Consider the following 19902-nt stretch of genomic DNA (forward strand, 5'->3'; position numbering starts at 1 on the left):
GGTCCCAATTTCTGATCACTGTAATAATTATATTATTACAACAAGTCCCCAAAGTCCCACGAAACACAACTTTCGTGGTCACCTTATTAGAAAGGGACAAACGGCCTCTTTACTACCCCTCCTGCTCGGCTCGCTTTTGGGTTCCGAGTACTCAGTCCTGTTATATATACAAAGTCCTTGGTTCACTGATCCACAAGCCGAGACTGCACTGAACCTTAAATAAATTGTTTGTTTTTGACCGATTTTTGTTCATTACCTTCATTTTCATGGTGTTTTTACATTTAAAATATTATTACAAAGCATGACATGATTCACATCTTCTCGCTAGAGAAGTATTATATGTTCTTGATTCAATGGAACTCAGAATAATAACGACCTCTTAATCGAGTATACACACAGAATGAAATTAAAAGTAACTTTCTGTTCTGTGAACGACATGCATTTGCATTCTTTAAAAAGTTATTTTTTATTTTTTGGCAATTTATTTATTTTAGTTTTGTATTTTCTTTTCAAACAAATAAGTACATAAAATAAATATTTGCAATCTTAAATATCTCCTATAGATTGTGAGTGTTTCGTTTAATAACTATTATTTAGCCACCACATTGTTTTTACAGCATTGTGAATGTAATACAAGAAACAATGATTGCAATTTTTATGACATCTGCTTGGATTAATTTCTTCTTTCCTATTTCTGTGCACAATAATTTATGTGTATAATTACTTTTAGATGCTGTATGCATAACGCCTGGAGTATGAGCAGCAACATAAAGGTGCAAAGAAAATGATTTCAAGTTGAAATCTGATATTTCATTTTATTGAACCATGGGTTCCATGAGGCCTACTGGCAGGTTCCTCTCATTCACCAACAACATCCAGCGGACACAGAAACAACAAGGTAATTTGTAATATAACATGCACAAGCACAGTGGGGGCTTGATAAAGTGGTTAGATTAGTGAGTCATTCTTTGGAATATGTGTGATACCCATACCTATACAGTGTATAGTAGTTCCTTTTACTTCTGTGCTATTTGCTTGTTAGTATGATTGATTTTCAAAGGTCTTTATTAATCATAAAAAATTGATACAATGGTTCCTGAATATTGTAGAAATACAGTACATTGAAACTTAAGATAAATGTTTTTTACAGATTGGTACACCTTTATAAAACATATAAACTTAGGGGTTATTATTTGCTATTTAAAACATAAATTAAGTGTTAGTAATAAGACATAAAACAGTAGATTGTTATGCGGTTTTGAGTAGGTAACACGCATATTTTAGCATGGATCTGCAAGCATACTAGGTAAGTAAGTACATAGGTGAGTAGGTACTAAAGTAGTACGTGTAGTTTAGGATGTAACCTACAGAATCATTATATTACTTACAAAATGGGCCTATACTAGTAATAATACCTAAGTAGGTAAGTAAATGTATAGGCAGTTTCTCAATTATTGTGGTAAGGTAATGTGCAACGTGTAAACAAGTGGTAATTCTTGACTAAATCAACTGTGGATATAACATTAAAATAACCTAGATAGGTAGGTATACATGATTATAGTTTCAATTAATTAACATGCAGATTCGTTAGGTTTTAATTTATACTTAGCACTTACATAGATTATTAAAAGATTAATAATATTGGCTTACGGTTATTTAACATGGGGGTAGAAATTAATAATTCGGTCATCGTATTTGCCTGAGCGCGCACAATATTGACCCGTATGTACATGTTATCAGGCAGTGGTCGCGCTTACACACCGCTGCCGCTGTCGACGTCATACAACATCTACGGTATTTATCGATATACGGTAAGTTGTTGAATCGACTAATGCCCAGTGAGGAAACAAGACTATTTTGATTCGATGGGTTACTGTCTAAGTAGAATTTACGTGTCATTTTCAAGATAAGGTCTATAATTAATGGGAATTTTATAGCGTTATGCAGTTTATGTAAGTTCGTCCTGAATGGGGTGTTAAAACTTATTTTTAAAGCTTTATTCTGCACAACTTGGAGTTTTGCATAATTTGTGTTGCTAGTACTGCTCCAGACAGGCGCAGCATAAGTGATGCAGGGTCTCACAAGCGTCGAGTAAATGAGAAGCTTCGTTTTTGGACTTAAATTACTTCGTCGGTTTAGAATAGGACTGAGAGCATTCATGGCCCGTATTCCTTTGGATCGAGTTTTAGTGACATGATTTGTCCAGTTAAGCTTGTGATCTAAATGGACACCTAAGTACTTTACTGACCTGCTCCAAGGAATATTCTCATTATTAATAGTCAAGCTACGAGAAGGTAATTTGCGCTGTCGTGTAAATAATATAGCTTCCGTTTTGGTACCATTAAGTTTGAGTTTCCATTTTGAAAAGTATGACTGGAGCAAATCAATGGAGAGTTGCAAACGATCAATTATAAGGTCCACGTCTTTAGAAGATGTCAAAGAGGCGGTGTCATCTGCAAAACAAGCCAGTTTAGTTCTAGTCTGGATGGGGATGTCATTTAAGTACAACAGGAATAGGTATGGGCCAAGTATAGATCCCTGAGGTACCCCAGCTGGGACGTCTCGCAGCGAGGACCTACTTTCATTTATTTGCACAGAAAAGCTACGGGAGCTAAGGTATGATTGCACTAGTTTGACAAGGCTGAGTGGTATATTATACCTTTGAAGCTTGTGGAGGAGGCCATCGTGCCAGACTGTGTCGAAGGCCTTCTCAATATCTAGTAGGAACATTCCTGTAGATTCACCGAGGTTGAGGTTGTGAGCCACAGTTTCAGCCACTCTAGCTAGCTGTTGTGTAGTAGAATGGCATTTGCGGAAACCGAACTGTTCGTTTCGGAGCAAATGACTAGTACATTTTAACAGTCTGGAGTATATTATGGACTCAAATAACTTGCTCAGAGATGAAAGGAGGCTTATAGGACGGTAACTGGTTCCAATGCTCGGATCTTTGCCAGATTTTAATATGCTTGTTAGTAACTATGTATGTTAGGTGGGTTATCCTTGAGTATCACCATTTCCCATAAGACAGCTGCAGTAAACAGCAATAATTTGTCAACATAATTATGTATCTATGAAATTAACAGTATTAACCTATTTTGTTTGTAGTTCCAGGTGGCTTCCCACAAAGCCTGTCTGGTAGTGAGACAGATGTGTCCACATCTAACGAGAACTTGTCGAGAGAGGAGCGGTATGTGGTGCGCCACACAACCAGGGTGGAGCCGCAGGGGCAGGAGACACAGGCACAGTCGCCTAATACTAATAACAGGAATTCGTTGAAGGTAAACTATGATGGAACATCAAATTAGCTATTGATTGACTGATCTGATTTAGGCAGATTTAATTTGATTTAGGGAAGATTTTTCAATAATCCGAGAAATGTTATCGAAAAATATTTGGAAACAACAGCATCAGAATTATTCCCCATTCAAAATGACTTTACAACCATTTCAAAATCAGCCTATTTTTTTTTTTTTGGGTAATGTAAAATGAAGATTTCCAATAAGTAGGTATTGTAAATTTTACATCTTATTATAAAATAATTATTATATTTACCATTCCTACTAATGTTTTTTCAGGAGAGTGTAACAAGCAGCAACCGCAACTCTCTGAAGGATTCAGTAGGTGGCGGCACCAACAGCAACCGGAGCTCTCTGGACGTGTCCTCCTCGTCGTACAACACCCTCATCATACACAACCAGGATGACTCCTGGCCACCTCGACCCACTCCTATACGGTGAGCATACTTATAGAGCATTCTTTATTAACATTATCCTGATAGCACAGGTCCAATAGTGTCTTATTTCCCAGCAAACAAGGATTTAAACAAGTAGCTATAAGTACTAAATTATTAGATTTGGCTTGTTGTGAGAATGGAATTGTGTCAACTTCTCAATGTCTAATCAGATGGAGAAATCTTTTCAAGCCCAGTGTCAGGGATGTCAGGAATAGTCAGGATTCAGGATGAATGTAAAATGTGTTCCACAAATAGATACATTTTATTTACATTACAAAGACATTGGCAGAGGGTTCTGAACCAACTTGCTGATGCCATGTATTGATAACAAACAAAAGTGGGATACATATCAAACTAGCAGCTTAACAAAGTCACAGCTACTTTTGCAAAGTTACTCTGTAGAATTACCTTACCTTTACCTTAAATGTTTAAAAATAATAAGTTTTTTATATAATAAAATGGATGTCAACAGAGAACATGAACGAACAACCAGTGAAGTGAAACACCCGGCCTCTCAATCATCCCCGTACCACACTCTGAAAAAGAATGAAGGAGGGAAGAAACCCAGCGGCATACCGCTCCCGAAGATACACAAGGAACAAGTGCAAGTGTCGGCCAACTACATCGACATTGGGGGGCAGAGGATCTACACCAGCCCACCTGATCATGGAGTTCAGGTAAATAAGTCATTTGATTATGTGATGACATATTTTTATTATGTGTGTATTAGCCCTAGGCTTTTTTTAATTTACATTAGCTTAGGCTTTATGTGATTTCGTAAACGAATATTTGTAGCACACCACCCTGGTTTGCTACAGTCTACAGTTTGCACAGTAAACAACAACGAACATATTTCATATAACTTCATCAATTTAAACAATTCCGCAATAAGGCTGTAGCCTTAAATTACACGTTAAAATGACAAACCTAAATCATCCGGCATCTAGCTAATCCACTAAAACCCCAACAGGAGATTACCGAAATACCAGACGACTTCCTGAACCAGTCATCAGTACTCAAACACTTAGCCAAGGAGGTGGCGAAGTCCCCCTCCCCGCACGGGCCCACCCCGCCGCCCTCCCCGCGCGCGCCCTCCGCCTCCCGCGATGAGAGAAGCAAGGGCAAGTCGAAGGCCAAGCTGAGCAAGGAGAAGCTGAATTTGTCAAGGTCTCAGCCTGATTTGACTAGGTAAGCTTGTAGTAATGCACTGGGAATCATTTTGGCAGTTCTACTTTCGCAAGTCACGAATTTGAACAGATTAAATCATGCCAAAAACACTGCCTACAAGAATAGGTGACTCAATTTAACTTTGATTCATTCTTTACTTTTGGTCACTTGCTTCTTTTCTACAAATAGTCAGACATACTTCCAGGCTCATTATCAATATTGTGTGGCAATCAAGGGGGGTTGTATTCAATAGAGAGGCGAACGCAAAAATTGCAAAATAAGATGGCATACATAACAGAAACGCCGCTAACTTAGACGGCAGCAAATAGTGTTCTCGAAACGCAGCTGAAGGCTGCCTGTCCACCAGAAAGGAGCGGGGTAGCTGAGTGGTGTGCCAGGCAATAATCGTCCAATCGTTTTTATGCAATTTGATTGGTCGATTTTTCGACACAGCGCTAACTCGCTCCGCTCTGGTCGAAAAGCAGGCTTAACAACGCAGGGTATTAGGTACAATTTTAACTCCTTCCAGCGTGGGCGTCCGTGCTGTCCCCGGCGGCTCCGAGTCGAGCGGCGGCTAGGGCTCGCTGGAGGAGCCGGAGGACGCGCTGCACCACCCGTCACTTTCAGACTGTGGCATTAGGTCTAATTGTGAACACTCGGCATACTATACCGGTATACCGAATTCAGCGGCATTTAGTTAGGCTATTGGCAACGCAGCTTTAACAATGTTGGCATGAGGTTATTAGGTCAAATTTTCTTCCAGCGTGGGCGTCCGCGCTGTCCCCGGCGGTTCCGAATCTAGCGGCTGGTGCAGCGGCGGCGAGGGCTCGCTGGAGGAGCCCAAGGACGCGTTGCACCAGCCGTAACTTTAACAACGTTGGCATTAGGTTCAATGTTAACTGTAGCCTCTTTGCAGCTTGGGCTGTCCTCGATCTCCGCGGCTCCGAGTCGATAGCAAATTGTGAACGCTCAGCATACTAAAGCGAAGTCTGCGGCAAATAGTTAGCGTACTAAAAACGCAGCTTTAACGACGTTGCCATTATTAGTTCCAATTATAACCGTCGCTTCGCTTTCTTCCAGCGTGGGCGTCCGCGCGGTGCCCGGCGGCTCCGAGTCCAGCGGCTGGTGCAGCGGCGGCGAGGGCTCGCTGGAGGAGCCCGAGGACGCGAGGCACCCGTAACCCTTAAGACTGTGGCATTAGGCCCAATGTTAACTGTAGCCTCCTTGCAGCGTGGACGGTGCCCGGCGGTTCAGAGTCGATAGCAAATTGTGAACGCTCCGCATACTAAAGCGAAGTCTGCGGCAAATAGTTAGCGTACTAAACGCAGCTTTAACAACATTGGCATTAGTTATTAGGTCCAATTATAACCATGGCCTCCTTCCAGCGTGGGCGTCCGAGCCGTCCCCGGCGGTTCAGAGTCGAGCGGCTGGTGCAGCGGCGGCGAGGGCTCGCTGGAGGAGCCCGAGGACGCGCTGGCGGCCGTGCTGGACGCGCTGGCGGCCGAGAACCAGCAGCTGAAGCGGCAGCTGGCGGACGCGGGGGAGCGCGGCGCCAAGACCAGCAAGGTGAGGGTTTAATGAGAAGCGGACCGAGTGTCATGATGTAGCGTGGGTCACATCCTCTGTCTTATATGCACTATGTAAGCGTAGGAAAAAGTTTTTAAGACGCTATATACCTTACTAGTGGAAAAAAAACCATAACTTCCGTTTCAAAGCGTTTTTCCAAAAACTGCATAGGCCATCCCTCTCGTCATGCTAATTCCAGTTCTTAGAATCTACCTCCTAATCCCGGCTCTACTTCTGCGTATATAGCGCCTTAACGCACGTTTATCGGATGTCTATAAGGCGTTGGACAGCATCTGTTTGTTGTGTAATGAGCAGCGGACCGTGCGTGCCAGTGTCATGACGTATGCAGCGTGGATCACCCTCTTTCTTATATGCTTCGAAAACGCAAGTTTAACGGGGTTCTATAAGGCGTTGGTTGGGCAGCATCTTTATGTTGTTCAGCATGTGTGTATGGTGCTAGTGGTGCACGTGGTAGTGTCGGCGGGGTGCGTGCTGGCCGCGCTGGCGGCCGAGAACCAGCAGCTGAAGCGGCAGCTGGCGGACGCGGGGGAGCGCGGCGCCAACACCAGCAAGGTAATCATCCAATGAGCGGAGCGCAAATAGCAAGAGCGGAGTTTTTAAGCAATCTCATTGGTCAATTTCTCCGCCCTGCTCCCTTGCTCCAGACTGGTGGACAGGCAGAATTACGGGAGTGTAATGAGCTGCGGACCGAGTGTCATGAGCGTATGTAGCGTGGGTCACCCTCTTTCTTATATGCTTCGCATATAGCAATATGCGTGGGATAAAGTTCTAAAGTCTTTAAGAACAATTTTTTGTTATGCGAAATGAATTTCAATAATAATATGATCCCCTGAGCCCTGACCGTTCCGCCTTACTATACCACCCTTACAACACCCTTTATAAATACCGAGTGGTGTCTATAATGTCGGCTAGTGCAGCGTAGGTGAACTGACTGAGTCAATGAATAAATAAATGAGAAGAGCTTTTGAAACTCAGTCGTGGTCGTGTTTCTTAAAGGTAACTAATTTCTCTCTCTTCTTATTTTCCATTCACAGTAGTGTATATTTTATTATGAAACTGTTTTACAGTTGTGTTCAGCCGGACGGCACGGGCTGGTCTGAGCGGTGAAGCAAGTCAGCGATGGCGACCGGTCTCGCTCGCCGGCTGAAACGCCGAAGGCTGTTCGAACTTTTCGTTTCATACCCTCAATTTGTGTCTAATTTTATTTATATATTCTACATTATGTGCTATTATAGTGTATAGTATATGGTGTGTGGTGCTGGTCACCGAATAAATCTTTATCTTATCTAATCCTATCTCCCCTCCACAGTTAGAAGAAGAAGTGGAAAAAGTACGAACAGCCCACGAAGAGTTAGTGGCATCGTGCGAGCGTCGCGAGAGGCTGGAGCGGGCGGCGCGCGCGCGCCTGCAGGCCGACTGCCGCCGTCTGCACGACCTCAATACTGCCTTGAAGCAACAGGTACGTAGGTATATAATTATGTCGCAGTCATCTGGTGGAATTCGCAGCGTTTCGTAGCGTAAAAGTGGCAAACAGTAGAGTGTAGAGCTCGGCCAGGGTTCCTCATCCTGGTGAAAGAAGTTGCCAGTCAGATAAGCGTTAATCTCTGAAAGTCCAGGGAGCACCTGACGTATGTTTGGTACAGTTTATACGTCCGTGCACCGTTTATATAATTAACATCCTTCAGAGATTCATCGTTTCTATCCGTTTGTTATGGAATTGACCAGCTGCTTATAGAGAACTTCTTTATTTTGCAACACATCATCATCAAACAAGAAACGTCCAGTGCGAGTTCTTAAGAACGACTAACTAATGCATATGCATTATCTCTCATCTCAGGTGGAGCTCCTATCTCAGGGCGTGCGCGCGGAGGGCGAGGGCAACGCGGAGGCGCTGCGCAAGGAGCTGCAGAACCGGGAGATGCTCATCGCGCAACTCATCACACAGAGTAAGTGTTTCTGTGTATAATGTAAGTACTTACCTACGGGGCAGGGACTTGGGTATTTGATTTATCTAGTTAGTGAGGAAATTTAAAGCCGCAACGGTCCACTTTGGATGTAACTGCTATTGCAACGATAATCCATTGGATACGAAAGATAAAATAAAATTTATTAACGATTGAAAGAAAGCAAACTGGTAAAAATATCAGCAGAAAAAAATCAACCAACCAGCCTAGAATGCATGACCGTTCACTTCTGAAATTTTGCAGGAAATTCACTTATTTATTTGTATAATGTATTACAATGGCGCTAGTGATGGCAAAAATGTGGAATTGATTTACAAGTAAAAAAACCATTCACGCCTTTACATGTACTGAAATGTAGCATAGCCAGAGTTTTTAATAAATCACATATTTTTTATTTCCATGAGACGTGCTGTTCCATTATATTCGTATTACCCCACAGACAAAGAGCTGGCCTGCGCCAAGGAGCGCCAAGAGATCGAGATGGCGGCGCAGCGGGCTACTCTACAGGAGCAGAGAACACACATCGACATACTGGACACGGCCTTAACTAATGCACAGGCTAATGTCGTCAGACTTGAGGATGAGGTATGCAGTTTTAGGTATTGTTTATTAGGGTTTTTGGTGAAAGGATTAGGGTAGGGCCACTTGCGAACGGTCCCAATAGATGGTGTTCGAAATCCGTGTATCAGTGTTAAAAAAGACAAGTTCATTGATAGATTTGCATCCTATTTGATTTAGTCATTTGGTTTGCACCTGTTTGGAGAGTTCGTCTGTGGGCTTTAGCCAGTGTAGGGTACAGAGGGTGCCTCACACGGAGAGGTTTCTTTCATCTTCAGCCCGTAATCGTCCACTGCTGAATATAGACCACTCCTATATGATATAGACCTATCCTACCTACCTATCTATATCCAATTTCGTCAGTTCCACGCTATGCTTTCTTCTCTATATATGATCCAGGACTACATGAACAGGATTGACTGTTGTTTAAACGCTATCTGTGCTATTGCTACCGAGGGAAAACTAAATACCGACCAAAAAATCAGAATCCACAATTTATGCCGGAAAGTAGGAAGTGAGACCTCACATATAGCGGTTCTGTACCAGGCTTTGGGGCAGAACACTAGACAAGCCTATACCGCACTGGACGCAGTTCAAGATAAAATTAACTTGTCCCAAAAACTCGAAGACCTTTAGTGCATTATAAGTGAAGCCCCAAAAACTCATCCCGGAACCTCCACTTTCGCCGATATCCTGAAAAAAGGCCCATTGCCCCATATCCAGCCCAACCACTCAAGTTCCATAGCTATCTACCCTAGTGACAGAAATAAATCAAGTGAAGACACTAAATCTCTAGTCCAGACAATTATTAGTCCCAACGACATGAAGCTGCATGTCACGGGGTTACGAAAGACGAGAAATGGAGGTGTCATCATCAGCACTGACACGAAGGAGGATATCGAGAAGTTAAAACAGTCGAAGCAGTTGGAGACCTCTGGTCTTACCATCGATGAGCCCCATAAACGTAAACCGAGAGTTGCTATCATAGGAGTTCCTGTGAAGATGCAGGACTCAGACGTCTTCAACTACCTCTAACACCAAAACCTCACCGACGAAATCCAGGATACTACACAAGAGTCCTTTATGAACAGCATTAAATTAAGCCATAAATCTGGTAAGAAAGATGCTAAGACCTGCAATTTTATCATCGAAGTTCCAGCACTGATACGCAACGCCCTCATATCCCAAGGAAGAGTATTTCTTAACTGGTCATCCTGCCCTGTAAAAGATTTCACAATTGTGACGAGGTGCTACAAGTGCCAGCAGTATGGCCACGCGGCCAAGTCGTGCCGGGAGACGGACGCTACGTGCGGCCACTGCGGGGAGAGAGGCCACGTGCAGAGTGAATGCACCAAAAAAGCTGAGCCGCCAAAATGTGCTACCTGCCTCCACTTCAACAAGCCCTGCAATCACAAGACGGGGGATGCCGAATGCCCAGCTAATGTTATAGCCCAAAAACGTTACATTGCGTCAATTAATTATGAAGACGTCTGAAGGCGCCTCTTATTAAGCAGTCAAAAATTTAACTTATTCATGTGTAATATTATATACTGTCTTATATCTTAATTTAATGAACTAGATTATTTCTACATAGGTATTAGAACTCACGGAACTGTCCTACTAACCATAATAATTAAGCCGTACCTAAGCTAATTTACTCATAAACAATTATTGAACTAAATCTAGACAGACTTGAGGAAGAATTTTATAATGTACCTACTTAATACCTATCGATCTTGACCCACTTTACTAATAAATGATGATACGGTCACCTCTGCACGTTGTACATATTATACAATTATTCAGCAAACAATTTTATTTCTACTTTGCACATTCTTTTTTTACATAATTTTGCCTTGTTTAAACTTATTTATAAGATGTTTAGTAACTAAGATTATTTAATTAGATGCTTAAGTTCTTCTATGTAAGATCTTTTTAATCTGAAACACAGGAAAAACTCTGTTATTTCCTAGTTCAGAGCAGTATTTCACCTACCTTTAGCATTAAGATTTGACCTATTTTTAAAATACTACCTATAGTTTTCTGAATAAATATTATTCTTATTCTTATTATTCTCTTATTATTCTATCGCAACAGGACAACCCCCCCTCTTTTATTCTAAAAAGTTACCCAAAAATAAATATATTGCTCTCTGGCTCTGAAATTATATTGTCAAAGCAGGGCAGCTATTATTACTATTTATTTAATTGCTTTGAAATGTTTGGTGCAAGCCACACACTCTGTCCTATACCTTCCTCATCCAGCCACTACCGGCTACAATACAACCTTCTTGGTGCCACGATGTAGGTACTTGAATTTGTTACCCCTCCTCTAAGCCCATTGATTCTCTTACTGCCAGTTTCAATAACTGTATTTACCGATGACTGGTAGTTACTTTCATACTATAGTTACAATCTTTCAAAATCGTATGAAAGTAACTACCAGTCATTGGTAGAGAGTTATTGAAACTGGCAGTTAATCAATTTATTATTATCCCCAGTGTCGGCACGCGAGCGGCTACGTGGAGCGCGTGATGGGGCTGCAGCGCGCGCTCGGCTCTATCCAGCAGGCGTCCGACCGCCGCGAGCTCACCGAGCGCAAGCTGAGGGCACAGCTGGAGAAGGAACTGCAGACTCTCAGGTACATAGCAACAAGGTCCAGTGTCGCTCGGCTCCATCCAGCAGGCGTCCGACCGCCGCGAGCTCACCGAGCGCAAGCTGCGGGCACAGCTGAAGAAGGAACTGCAGACTCTCAGGTACATAGCAACAAGGTCCAGTGTCGCTCGGCTCCATCCAGCAGGCGTCCGACCGCCGCGAGCTCACCGAGCGCAAGCTGCGGGCACAGCTGGAGAAGGAACTGCAGACTCTCAGGTACATAGCAACAAGGTCCAGTGTCGCTCGGCTCCATCCAGCAGGCGTCCGACCGCCGCGAGCTCACCGAGCGCAAGCTGCGGGCACAGCTGGAGAAGGAACTGCAGACTCTCAGGTACTGCGTGGTGATAGTATTGTATAGTTAATGCTACAGGTTCAATGTTGAATGTCGTTTAGCGTGCGACCGAAAGGAGACTGAGGGCACAGTTAGAGAAGGAACTGCAGACTCTCAGGTACCGCGTGCTGATTAATCAAGTTTATTATCCATCGCTGCTTTGAGCGGTTATCATAACATGCCTGCGCCGCGAAAAAAAAAACAATAGAAATTCAAATTAAAAACAATAGAATAGTTATTCTGACTTTTCATCGACTCGATAAAAATGGCCCTTAAACGATAATCAAACCCATCAGTCCTCATAGCACAGGGTATCCTGGTTTGCGTTTTAAGGTTAATAAAACTGTGGCTGTAAATGCTAATGAACAAAAAACATATTTGTAAATTATTAACTTCCACTTATTTCTCTATCCACAGGAAGCGCGAGTGCCTCTGCGGCGGCACCTCCACCGGCGGGTCCGAGGCAGAGCTGCGGCGCCAGCTGCGGGAGCGCGACGAGCGACTACTGCAACTGGAGGGCGAGGGCGCCAAGTGGGAGCAGCGCTACCTGGAGGAGGCGGCGCTGCGCCAGGCCGCCGTCTCCGCCGCCTCCATACCCAAGTACGAGCTCGTGCCAAGTCACCGAGTGTCTGTGAGACGAGCGGCTGCTGCCAGAGTCGATCGAATGATCATTATATCTTGTGGAGACTAATGGCAGCGAGGCGAAATAGCGTTTTGAGGGCCTTAAGGTGGTTAACAATGGCAGCCAGAGGCAAATAGCATTTTACGGGGCTTACGAGTATTCATTCATACATAGTTATGTATTTGCTCAACACTCTTGATAGTGGCAATAGGCCTGTCCCCCTACATACCACGGCGTAAAGCATCTCTGTCTACCCTGCAAGGGTTACCCCCCATCCTATTAGAATGCTTAGATCTTTAATCCTTTTTTTCTCAACCAGGGACGCAAAGATCGCGGCATTGGAGAAGACGTCAGCGGAGTCTGAGCGGCTGATGGCTGAAGCGCGCAACGAGAAGATACGACACATGGACGAACTGCACTCCGCACAGAAGAAAGTCGCCGATCTAGAGGGCAGGTTAGTAAATAGTGTAATATGGTTATGACTCGTCCGAGATTATTGAGCTGTTATTGATGTAGATTGATTGATTGGCTATCGCTTCCACCAAGACATCTTCTACAAAACAACTTATCTGCTGGGTGAAATTACCTACTAGGATCCTACAAATATTACAATGGATGTTTTTTACTGTTTCACGGTAAAACGGCTAGAGCGATTCATGAAATTTTACATCAAGGAACCCTGGAATATCATGCTATTATGTATAGGCGAGTTTACACTGAAATTCCTACGGGAAGCTAGGTGTCATACATACGAGTGACTTTTGCCCATAAAGCTCGCTAGTAGGTATACAAATGATTTGTATCTGAATCAAAACACTAGTATTAACTATAGAAACTTAATTTCCAGAGTGAAAGAGCTAGAATCCAAGGTGGCGGAGCGCGACGCGATGATCAAGGTGCTGCAGAAGCACACCACGTCGGCGTACGACGGCGGCGCCTCGCTGAGGAACAACTCCAGTCGAGAGGAACTCGGTAAGATGTGATATGAAACTAGTAGGTTAACAGACAGTATGAAAATACCATAGAGTTACCAGTTATTATAGTGTAGAAAATACGATAGAAAGTCCATATATTATATTCATATTAGATAAAGTAATATCTAATAGGTGCTTGATTATAATTATAATGGGGCTTAATATCGCTACCCAATCGCCTACGAAAGAAACAAAAATGATAGCTAAATGCCAAAAAGGTGTCAAACTGACAAACAAATTACGAATTGATTTGCATAAATTTTCATAGTTTTTTTTGTTTACTTGGTTCCCATGGTTGGGCAAAGACCTCTTTTATATCCACTCCCTTCAATCTAAAAACTAAAGTATAACCTAACCTAACCTGTCATCTTCCTTCCAGTGGGCCTCTCCTCCGGAGCATCATTCTCCAGTGCCGAGGGAGTGGGCAGCTCGGGCAGCGTCGCCGGCCGCTACCGGCACCTGGCGCGCCGGAACTACTCGCCTGCTAATGACAACTCTAGCGGTAAGACATTGACAAGATAGGAGATAATAAAAATATAGGAGATGATAAACAAAACAATGGGTAAGATAGATAATAGGTTAGGGGTATTAAGAGCGCCGAGGGGGTGGGCAGCTCGGGCAGCGTGGCCGGCCGCTACCGACACCTGGCGCGCCGGAACTACTCGCCTGCTAATGACGGCTCTAGTGGTATGCTGTTATCATTATTAAATACCTATACTTAATAAAGTTCGGACTACGGTGCACGAAAGCAGCAAAGACGAAACAACTGTATACATTATGCTTCCAGCGAACCCTAGGTGGTCAGCTAATGACGATATTTTGACTGGCTAATCCTTTCGCCACGTGGACACATTAAGAAGAAAATACATGAGACAGGTAGCTGATAGTGGGTAGGCGAGGAAATAAACATAGGACAATATTGTGGTCCTGCTAGATAGAGGCCGAAGTGAAGAAGGGCTGTTTTTCCTGTAACTCCTGCGGGTTGAATGGCAGAAAATGATTTTAGCACTAAGTCTTTGTACTTTTATTTGTAATATTTGTACAATAAAGAGAATTTCTAAAATACACGCCTTCTAGAACTAACCACTAAACCCCCATCTTCCCCCCAGGTTGCGGCTACGACAGCACATCCCTCCGTCTGGACGAGCAGCTGGCAGCCCTGGAGTCCCGCCTGGAGCGCCCGCCCGTGCCGGCCGTGAGTTACCTGCCCGCTGAGTCGCGCCAGACCACCTACTACTGACCTACCCTGTGCGGGATGACTGAGTTACTGTTGCGAGGATTAGGGAGGTTGGGAGTGTAGGCGGATTAGAGTTGGCGTAAAAGAGCGCGTGTTCCATTCAACGCTCTTCGAGGATTTAAGGGGTAAATGTTGATAGATTGGACTTGGGGTTGGGGTAAAAGAACGAGTTTTTCATTCAAAATTCTTTGATGAGGAAGTAAATTTTGACCGACGGAATAAAACATTGTAAAAAAATATAATCCGTTAGTTGGCTTTAAAGATAGAAAATTTGAGATTAAATTAAATTAAAAAATCCTCTAATAACAACAACAGTCAACGGTCCTCCTGCAAAGGTCCAACTACTAATCAAAGTGTGCTCTAGCTGAAAAACACCTGTAAAAATATGCATAAGAAACCTTTATATTTGGCGTTGTCGGTAATGTAAGATTAATGCTTTTGATAAGAGGCATCATTGTTATTGAAACCAAGTTTGATAAAAAGGGCTCTCGTGTTACAATGACATCTAAATTATCTAAAGTACAATATTTGATTGCAGTAAATTTTATCTATTTCATCTGGTAAAAGTGATAACTCGAACAAAATCTATAAAAGTACAAATACAGACATTCCTGAGTGTGTTCCCTTAACAATCACATCCCAGCGCTTGATTTGAGTGACTTTAGAATGGACGTTTTAAATAATACTTGACGCTTTATACCTGTGTGTGCCTGTAACATAAATGAAATCTTATCAAATGTTATTACAGTATGTAAAATTTCTTTGTTCCCGTAAAGTAAAAGAATATGACTTATAGTGCCTTAAATTGATAGCCTTATTATCGAGAATAAAAAGTAAACGATTTAAATGAATAGAATCTCTTGGTGAGAATTTATCTATCTCCACTATTTCTAGATAATCTAGTCTTCAACAAACTTGTGTCCCGAATAACATTTGATATTATTGTTAAACATAAGCCTAATACATAGTTTATTGTTATTGTAACGCATTCGGTGCCAACATAATTTTAAGTATAATGAGAAATCTCAATTATTTTGTTCACGCGAACTTTCCTTATAATTATCAGATTTAGGGGGCGGAGTTTGGGCCCTATATTCTACTAACATTCTTTTAACTTTTGGTCACAAAATATGCCAAAGTTTAGTGTTACATAAATTATTCCATTTTTGACTCTCTGGTTTAATTAATTAAGAGTATAGTATCGACACAGAACCAATTCGCTAATTTAATATAAACTGATCAATCTGTATTGTTATTTAAGTGTAACTGTTCCGTGTTTAGTTCGCAAAGGAATTGTCATTTTCTATTTATTTAATTGGTAAGGTTAAAATGAATGTGTATGTGTCACGGTTATTATCATACCTATTTTTACTTTCAAAGATAAAGTAAAACTTATGGCATGATGATAATAGAATGAACCTAACTAAGAGTTTCCGTATATACTATCATTCCGAGGCTGTACCTAAAATTAGGTATCTAAATTAGTTGATAAGGACTATTTAATCCAACATTATATATTTTCGTAAACATTTTTGTATACAACGTAATTTGTATTTGCTATCGTAACTTTTAAGTGTTTTCTAATAAAAATGTGTTTTGTTATTTGTGGTTTTACTGTGTTTCTTAACGCTTTTTATACCCACTACTACCATATCTTCCCATGCACATTATAAACGGTACTTTTATTCATAATAGGTATAAAAAAGTAAAATTTATTAATATTATTTGAGTATATTTTCGTATAGTAAACGTATTATTGAAATAATCGAATACTTACCTATGTATTGGTTTTATAAAGCTATTACAAATGTATAAAGATTTGATGTGTGACCGAGAAACGTTTTCCCGAGTTTCTGTAGGTACATTCCAGAACTGTATAATATATTCAAATATTTTAGGAACGTTGAAATAATTCAGCATATAGTGCCTCTGAGCTGGTTTATTAACATAATGTATGCGCTTTTGTGTGTATTGTTGTAGTGATAGCCTACTGACCCTGTTTTGTAACAATACCTGGCTGGCGACACTAGTTTGATTTGCCCAAATACAAATCATGGGTTCAAAAACAAAAAACTTAAACCTAATTAAGTGCCTGTGTATTTAACAAAAGTAAGTATGGTTTCTACCTATTAACTCAAAAATAAACACCCTTCCCAATGTCAACACGACTAAAAGGTAAATACGAACATTATTAAATTCTTATCTCGTTGGGCACCTCTCTTATGTACGTTCCAATGTATTAGTTCATTAACTCCGTAACCGGTCTTATTGCTCGACATTAGACTTGTATTCGTTGCATTTTGACAACACATCGTGCATTCTCGACTTACACTTTCATATAACTTTCATCTTTTTGTTGTTTATTTGTAAGCGCGATGATTTGAACATTTCATGTACCTACTTTTACTTTATAAAGCGTTTTCAATATCCCTTATAAATTTAATGTGTCTTTAAATTAGTATTTACGAACATCAATTTCGTTTTATCATAACAATTGATTGATTAGTCAACATCAACATTTCCACAACCACACTAAATTGTGATTACGACTTCAAGGTCAAACAACTGACAACACCAATTGCCGTCTCATTCACTTGTGCACATGGTTGTGCCGTGTTGCAGCGGGGGCTGTGCTGCTTCCCGGGTCTGGGGGCGGTGGGCGCGCGCGGGGGCGGGGGGCGGGGTGAGGAGGCGCTGCTGCTGGAGCGGCAGGGGCGGGCCTCGCAGCAGACGCGGTCGAGCAGCCTGCCGCCGCCGCCCTCGGCACTGCCACGGCCGCCGCGCAAGCCGTCCACTAGGAACACGCGCTATGACCGCCTCGAACATTCAAGGGATGGACGCAAGGTGAGTTGAGGCGTGATCCCGAAAGATGAAATCGGATAGACGACCTTAGCCGGTAATGATTGTACGAGGAAGACCAGGGACAGTGCTGTCGCGCTCCTTACGAGAATAGCCTATAGATATCCAGAAACCGGCGATTCTTGGCTGATGATGAAATAGTCAGTATATTGCTTCATGGCTTTTCTAATTGGAAAGTGGTATGGGAAGACAAACAATGAATCATTTTCCCAGTTGGAAATACCAATGCAGATACACGAAGTTTTCACTTAACTACCTACTGTGACTGAGTAACAGGTCAGTGTATCCCGGAAATGATCTTTACGAGAAAATCACCGGCGATAGATTAGACACTCAGTTGCGTAAATACCTAGTTTATTATCCACGCTCTGCCGGTCCATTAGATAAGAACCAGCCACTCCATGTACCTACGACTCGGTAAATAACAATTATAATAGATAATTAGCAAAGCGGGCAGACTGCAGTTGTTATGATGTAATTACGTACCTACAGGTTAGTTACGTAACATTACCTCGCGGGCCATACACAGATAGGTATCATTGCCTCTGAGAACTGTACTTAACTCTGATACCTTTCATTCCGAGATAATAACTGATTGCAGGACTCGGACGGGTCGGGTTCGATCGCGTCGACGGCGTCGCGCGGCTCGCCGCTGCCGTACGACGCGGTGCGCAAGCTGCCGTCGGTGCCCACGTCGGCGTCGCTGCCGGCCGCCGAGTCCCGCGAGTCCCTGGTGCGGCCCCGCGACTCCAGCCTGCCCTCGCCCTCCAAGCTCGCCGTCTACGCCGCCGCCCGCCGACGATCCGCCGAAACAACCAAGGACAGCAAAGGAAGACACCACTACCGCATCCAGTTTTAGACTCCGTATTCTCTTTTAGACGCGTCTCTGAGTTCGTCCAGTCTAAAAATAGACCGCAAGGTTTACCTTTATGTCACTTTATTTTATACGCTGTACGTGGCAATATTTCCGGAGTGCCAGTCCCACAGCGGCGAGCGGAAATTGCGAGTAGCGACCATTCAGCGGCTCGCGTCGCCCGCCCGGTGAGAATCTTTAACAAAGCATGAATGCGGTTTACATTTTTGCGGTCAAAGTCACATTATGTGTTCCTTCTGCGGAATTAGGATTAAGTCGCCTTAATATTTTCAACCACAAATTCGAGGTAATATTACAGAAATTCGTATGGACTAAGGATAAAGAAAGTCCATCATACAAATGCCTTATTTTAATTGCCGTTTACAGCAATATCGTCATTACATTACCTAATCATGTCCAATTTACGATACATAAGCCATCCAACAACACATTTGAAGGATTTTTTGCCACAGGTTCTACGTAAATTATGAATAAGTACCTACTTATGTGAAAAAAGAATAACCATCGATGTGGAAAGATTAGACAACACAAATTTATGTCCATAAATGCTTTATGAGAAATCCTTGTAAGTAATCTCCCGAACATTTTTACGTCATAAATCGCCTATATAGAAGCGTAAAGACCTCGGTAATGGAAACTAATAATAGGTTAGTCTCGACATTACCCTGGCAACGCCGGTCGATATGAGCGTACCTACATATATTTCATCCAGCTTTATGGTATAATTTACGTGCATTTAATGTCCGTTTAGTGGAGTTGTGTTATGAACTGATTCAAGTCTGACCAATTTAGATGCTTTGGCTATGGCCCATGCACTTACTTTGTCTTTTTAGCGTCGTGTGCAGGATATTGTTCAATCATTTGCTATTCTCCATACTTATAAATTGGTTGTCACCTTCAAATTCTGGCCTGTATGCTCTGTATAGTCTTTGATATTAAATCTTATCTGTGCCTCGCCCAGCCTCTACCTATATGAGTGCAAACGCGTGCAAATTATTATTTAGTTTCAACAACTCACTTCATTGTATTACATCTTGTCTGATGCCCTTGTGTGATTGATTGGTCAGATTTTAGCGAGTGCTTGATCGAGTCAAGGATCACCACTCCCGTAGCTGTATTCAGTGCATCTTGCAAGTAACGCTCGGTAATCGTTGCATCTGTTTTCGAGAGGAAATCGTTTGTACTACGGTGAGTCAGGTTATTTGCACTATGTAGATACTTAAGTTTAAATGTAGCCTTTATCAATAGCATCCCGACTTGTCTATTAAATATAATAAAATCCTTGGAAAACCGAAGTGTTTTTCTTTTGTTATCTTGTTTTGTTCCAGACCTAAAAAAGTGT

The 19902-nt window shown here is 42.3% G+C and overlaps 1 protein-coding gene across 2 annotated transcripts; it reads left to right on the forward strand.

The window, feature by feature from the left end:
• The first annotated feature begins 422 nt into the window (after positions 1-422).
• On the forward strand, positions 423-19852 carry LOC105380363 (angiomotin). 2 transcript variants are annotated; one of them, XM_048623241.1, is made up of 18 exons: positions 423-566; positions 731-898; positions 3106-3278; positions 3576-3733; positions 4206-4410; positions 4704-4921; positions 6286-6466; positions 7797-7946; positions 8325-8433; positions 8891-9036; positions 11510-11649; positions 12412-12594; positions 12936-13070; positions 13464-13588; positions 13970-14092; positions 14700-14785; positions 17450-17671; positions 18288-19852. In XM_048623241.1, exons 2-18 carry the CDS (start codon positions 826-828, stop codon positions 18543-18545), a joined length of 2685 nt encoding a protein of 894 aa, XP_048479198.1. In that variant the 5' UTR covers positions 423-566; positions 731-825; the 3' UTR covers positions 18546-19852. The 2 variants fall into 2 exon arrangements, with proteins under 2 accessions (XP_048479198.1, XP_048479199.1); XM_048623242.1 differs by having other exon boundaries at positions 463-566; positions 4704-4900.
• Positions 19853-19902: the final 50 nt, after the last annotated feature.

This window comes from Plutella xylostella, chromosome 9, assembly GCF_932276165.1.
Source record: "Plutella xylostella chromosome 9, ilPluXylo3.1, whole genome shotgun sequence".
NCBI classification, from domain to species: Eukaryota; Metazoa; Arthropoda; class Insecta; order Lepidoptera; family Plutellidae; genus Plutella; species Plutella xylostella.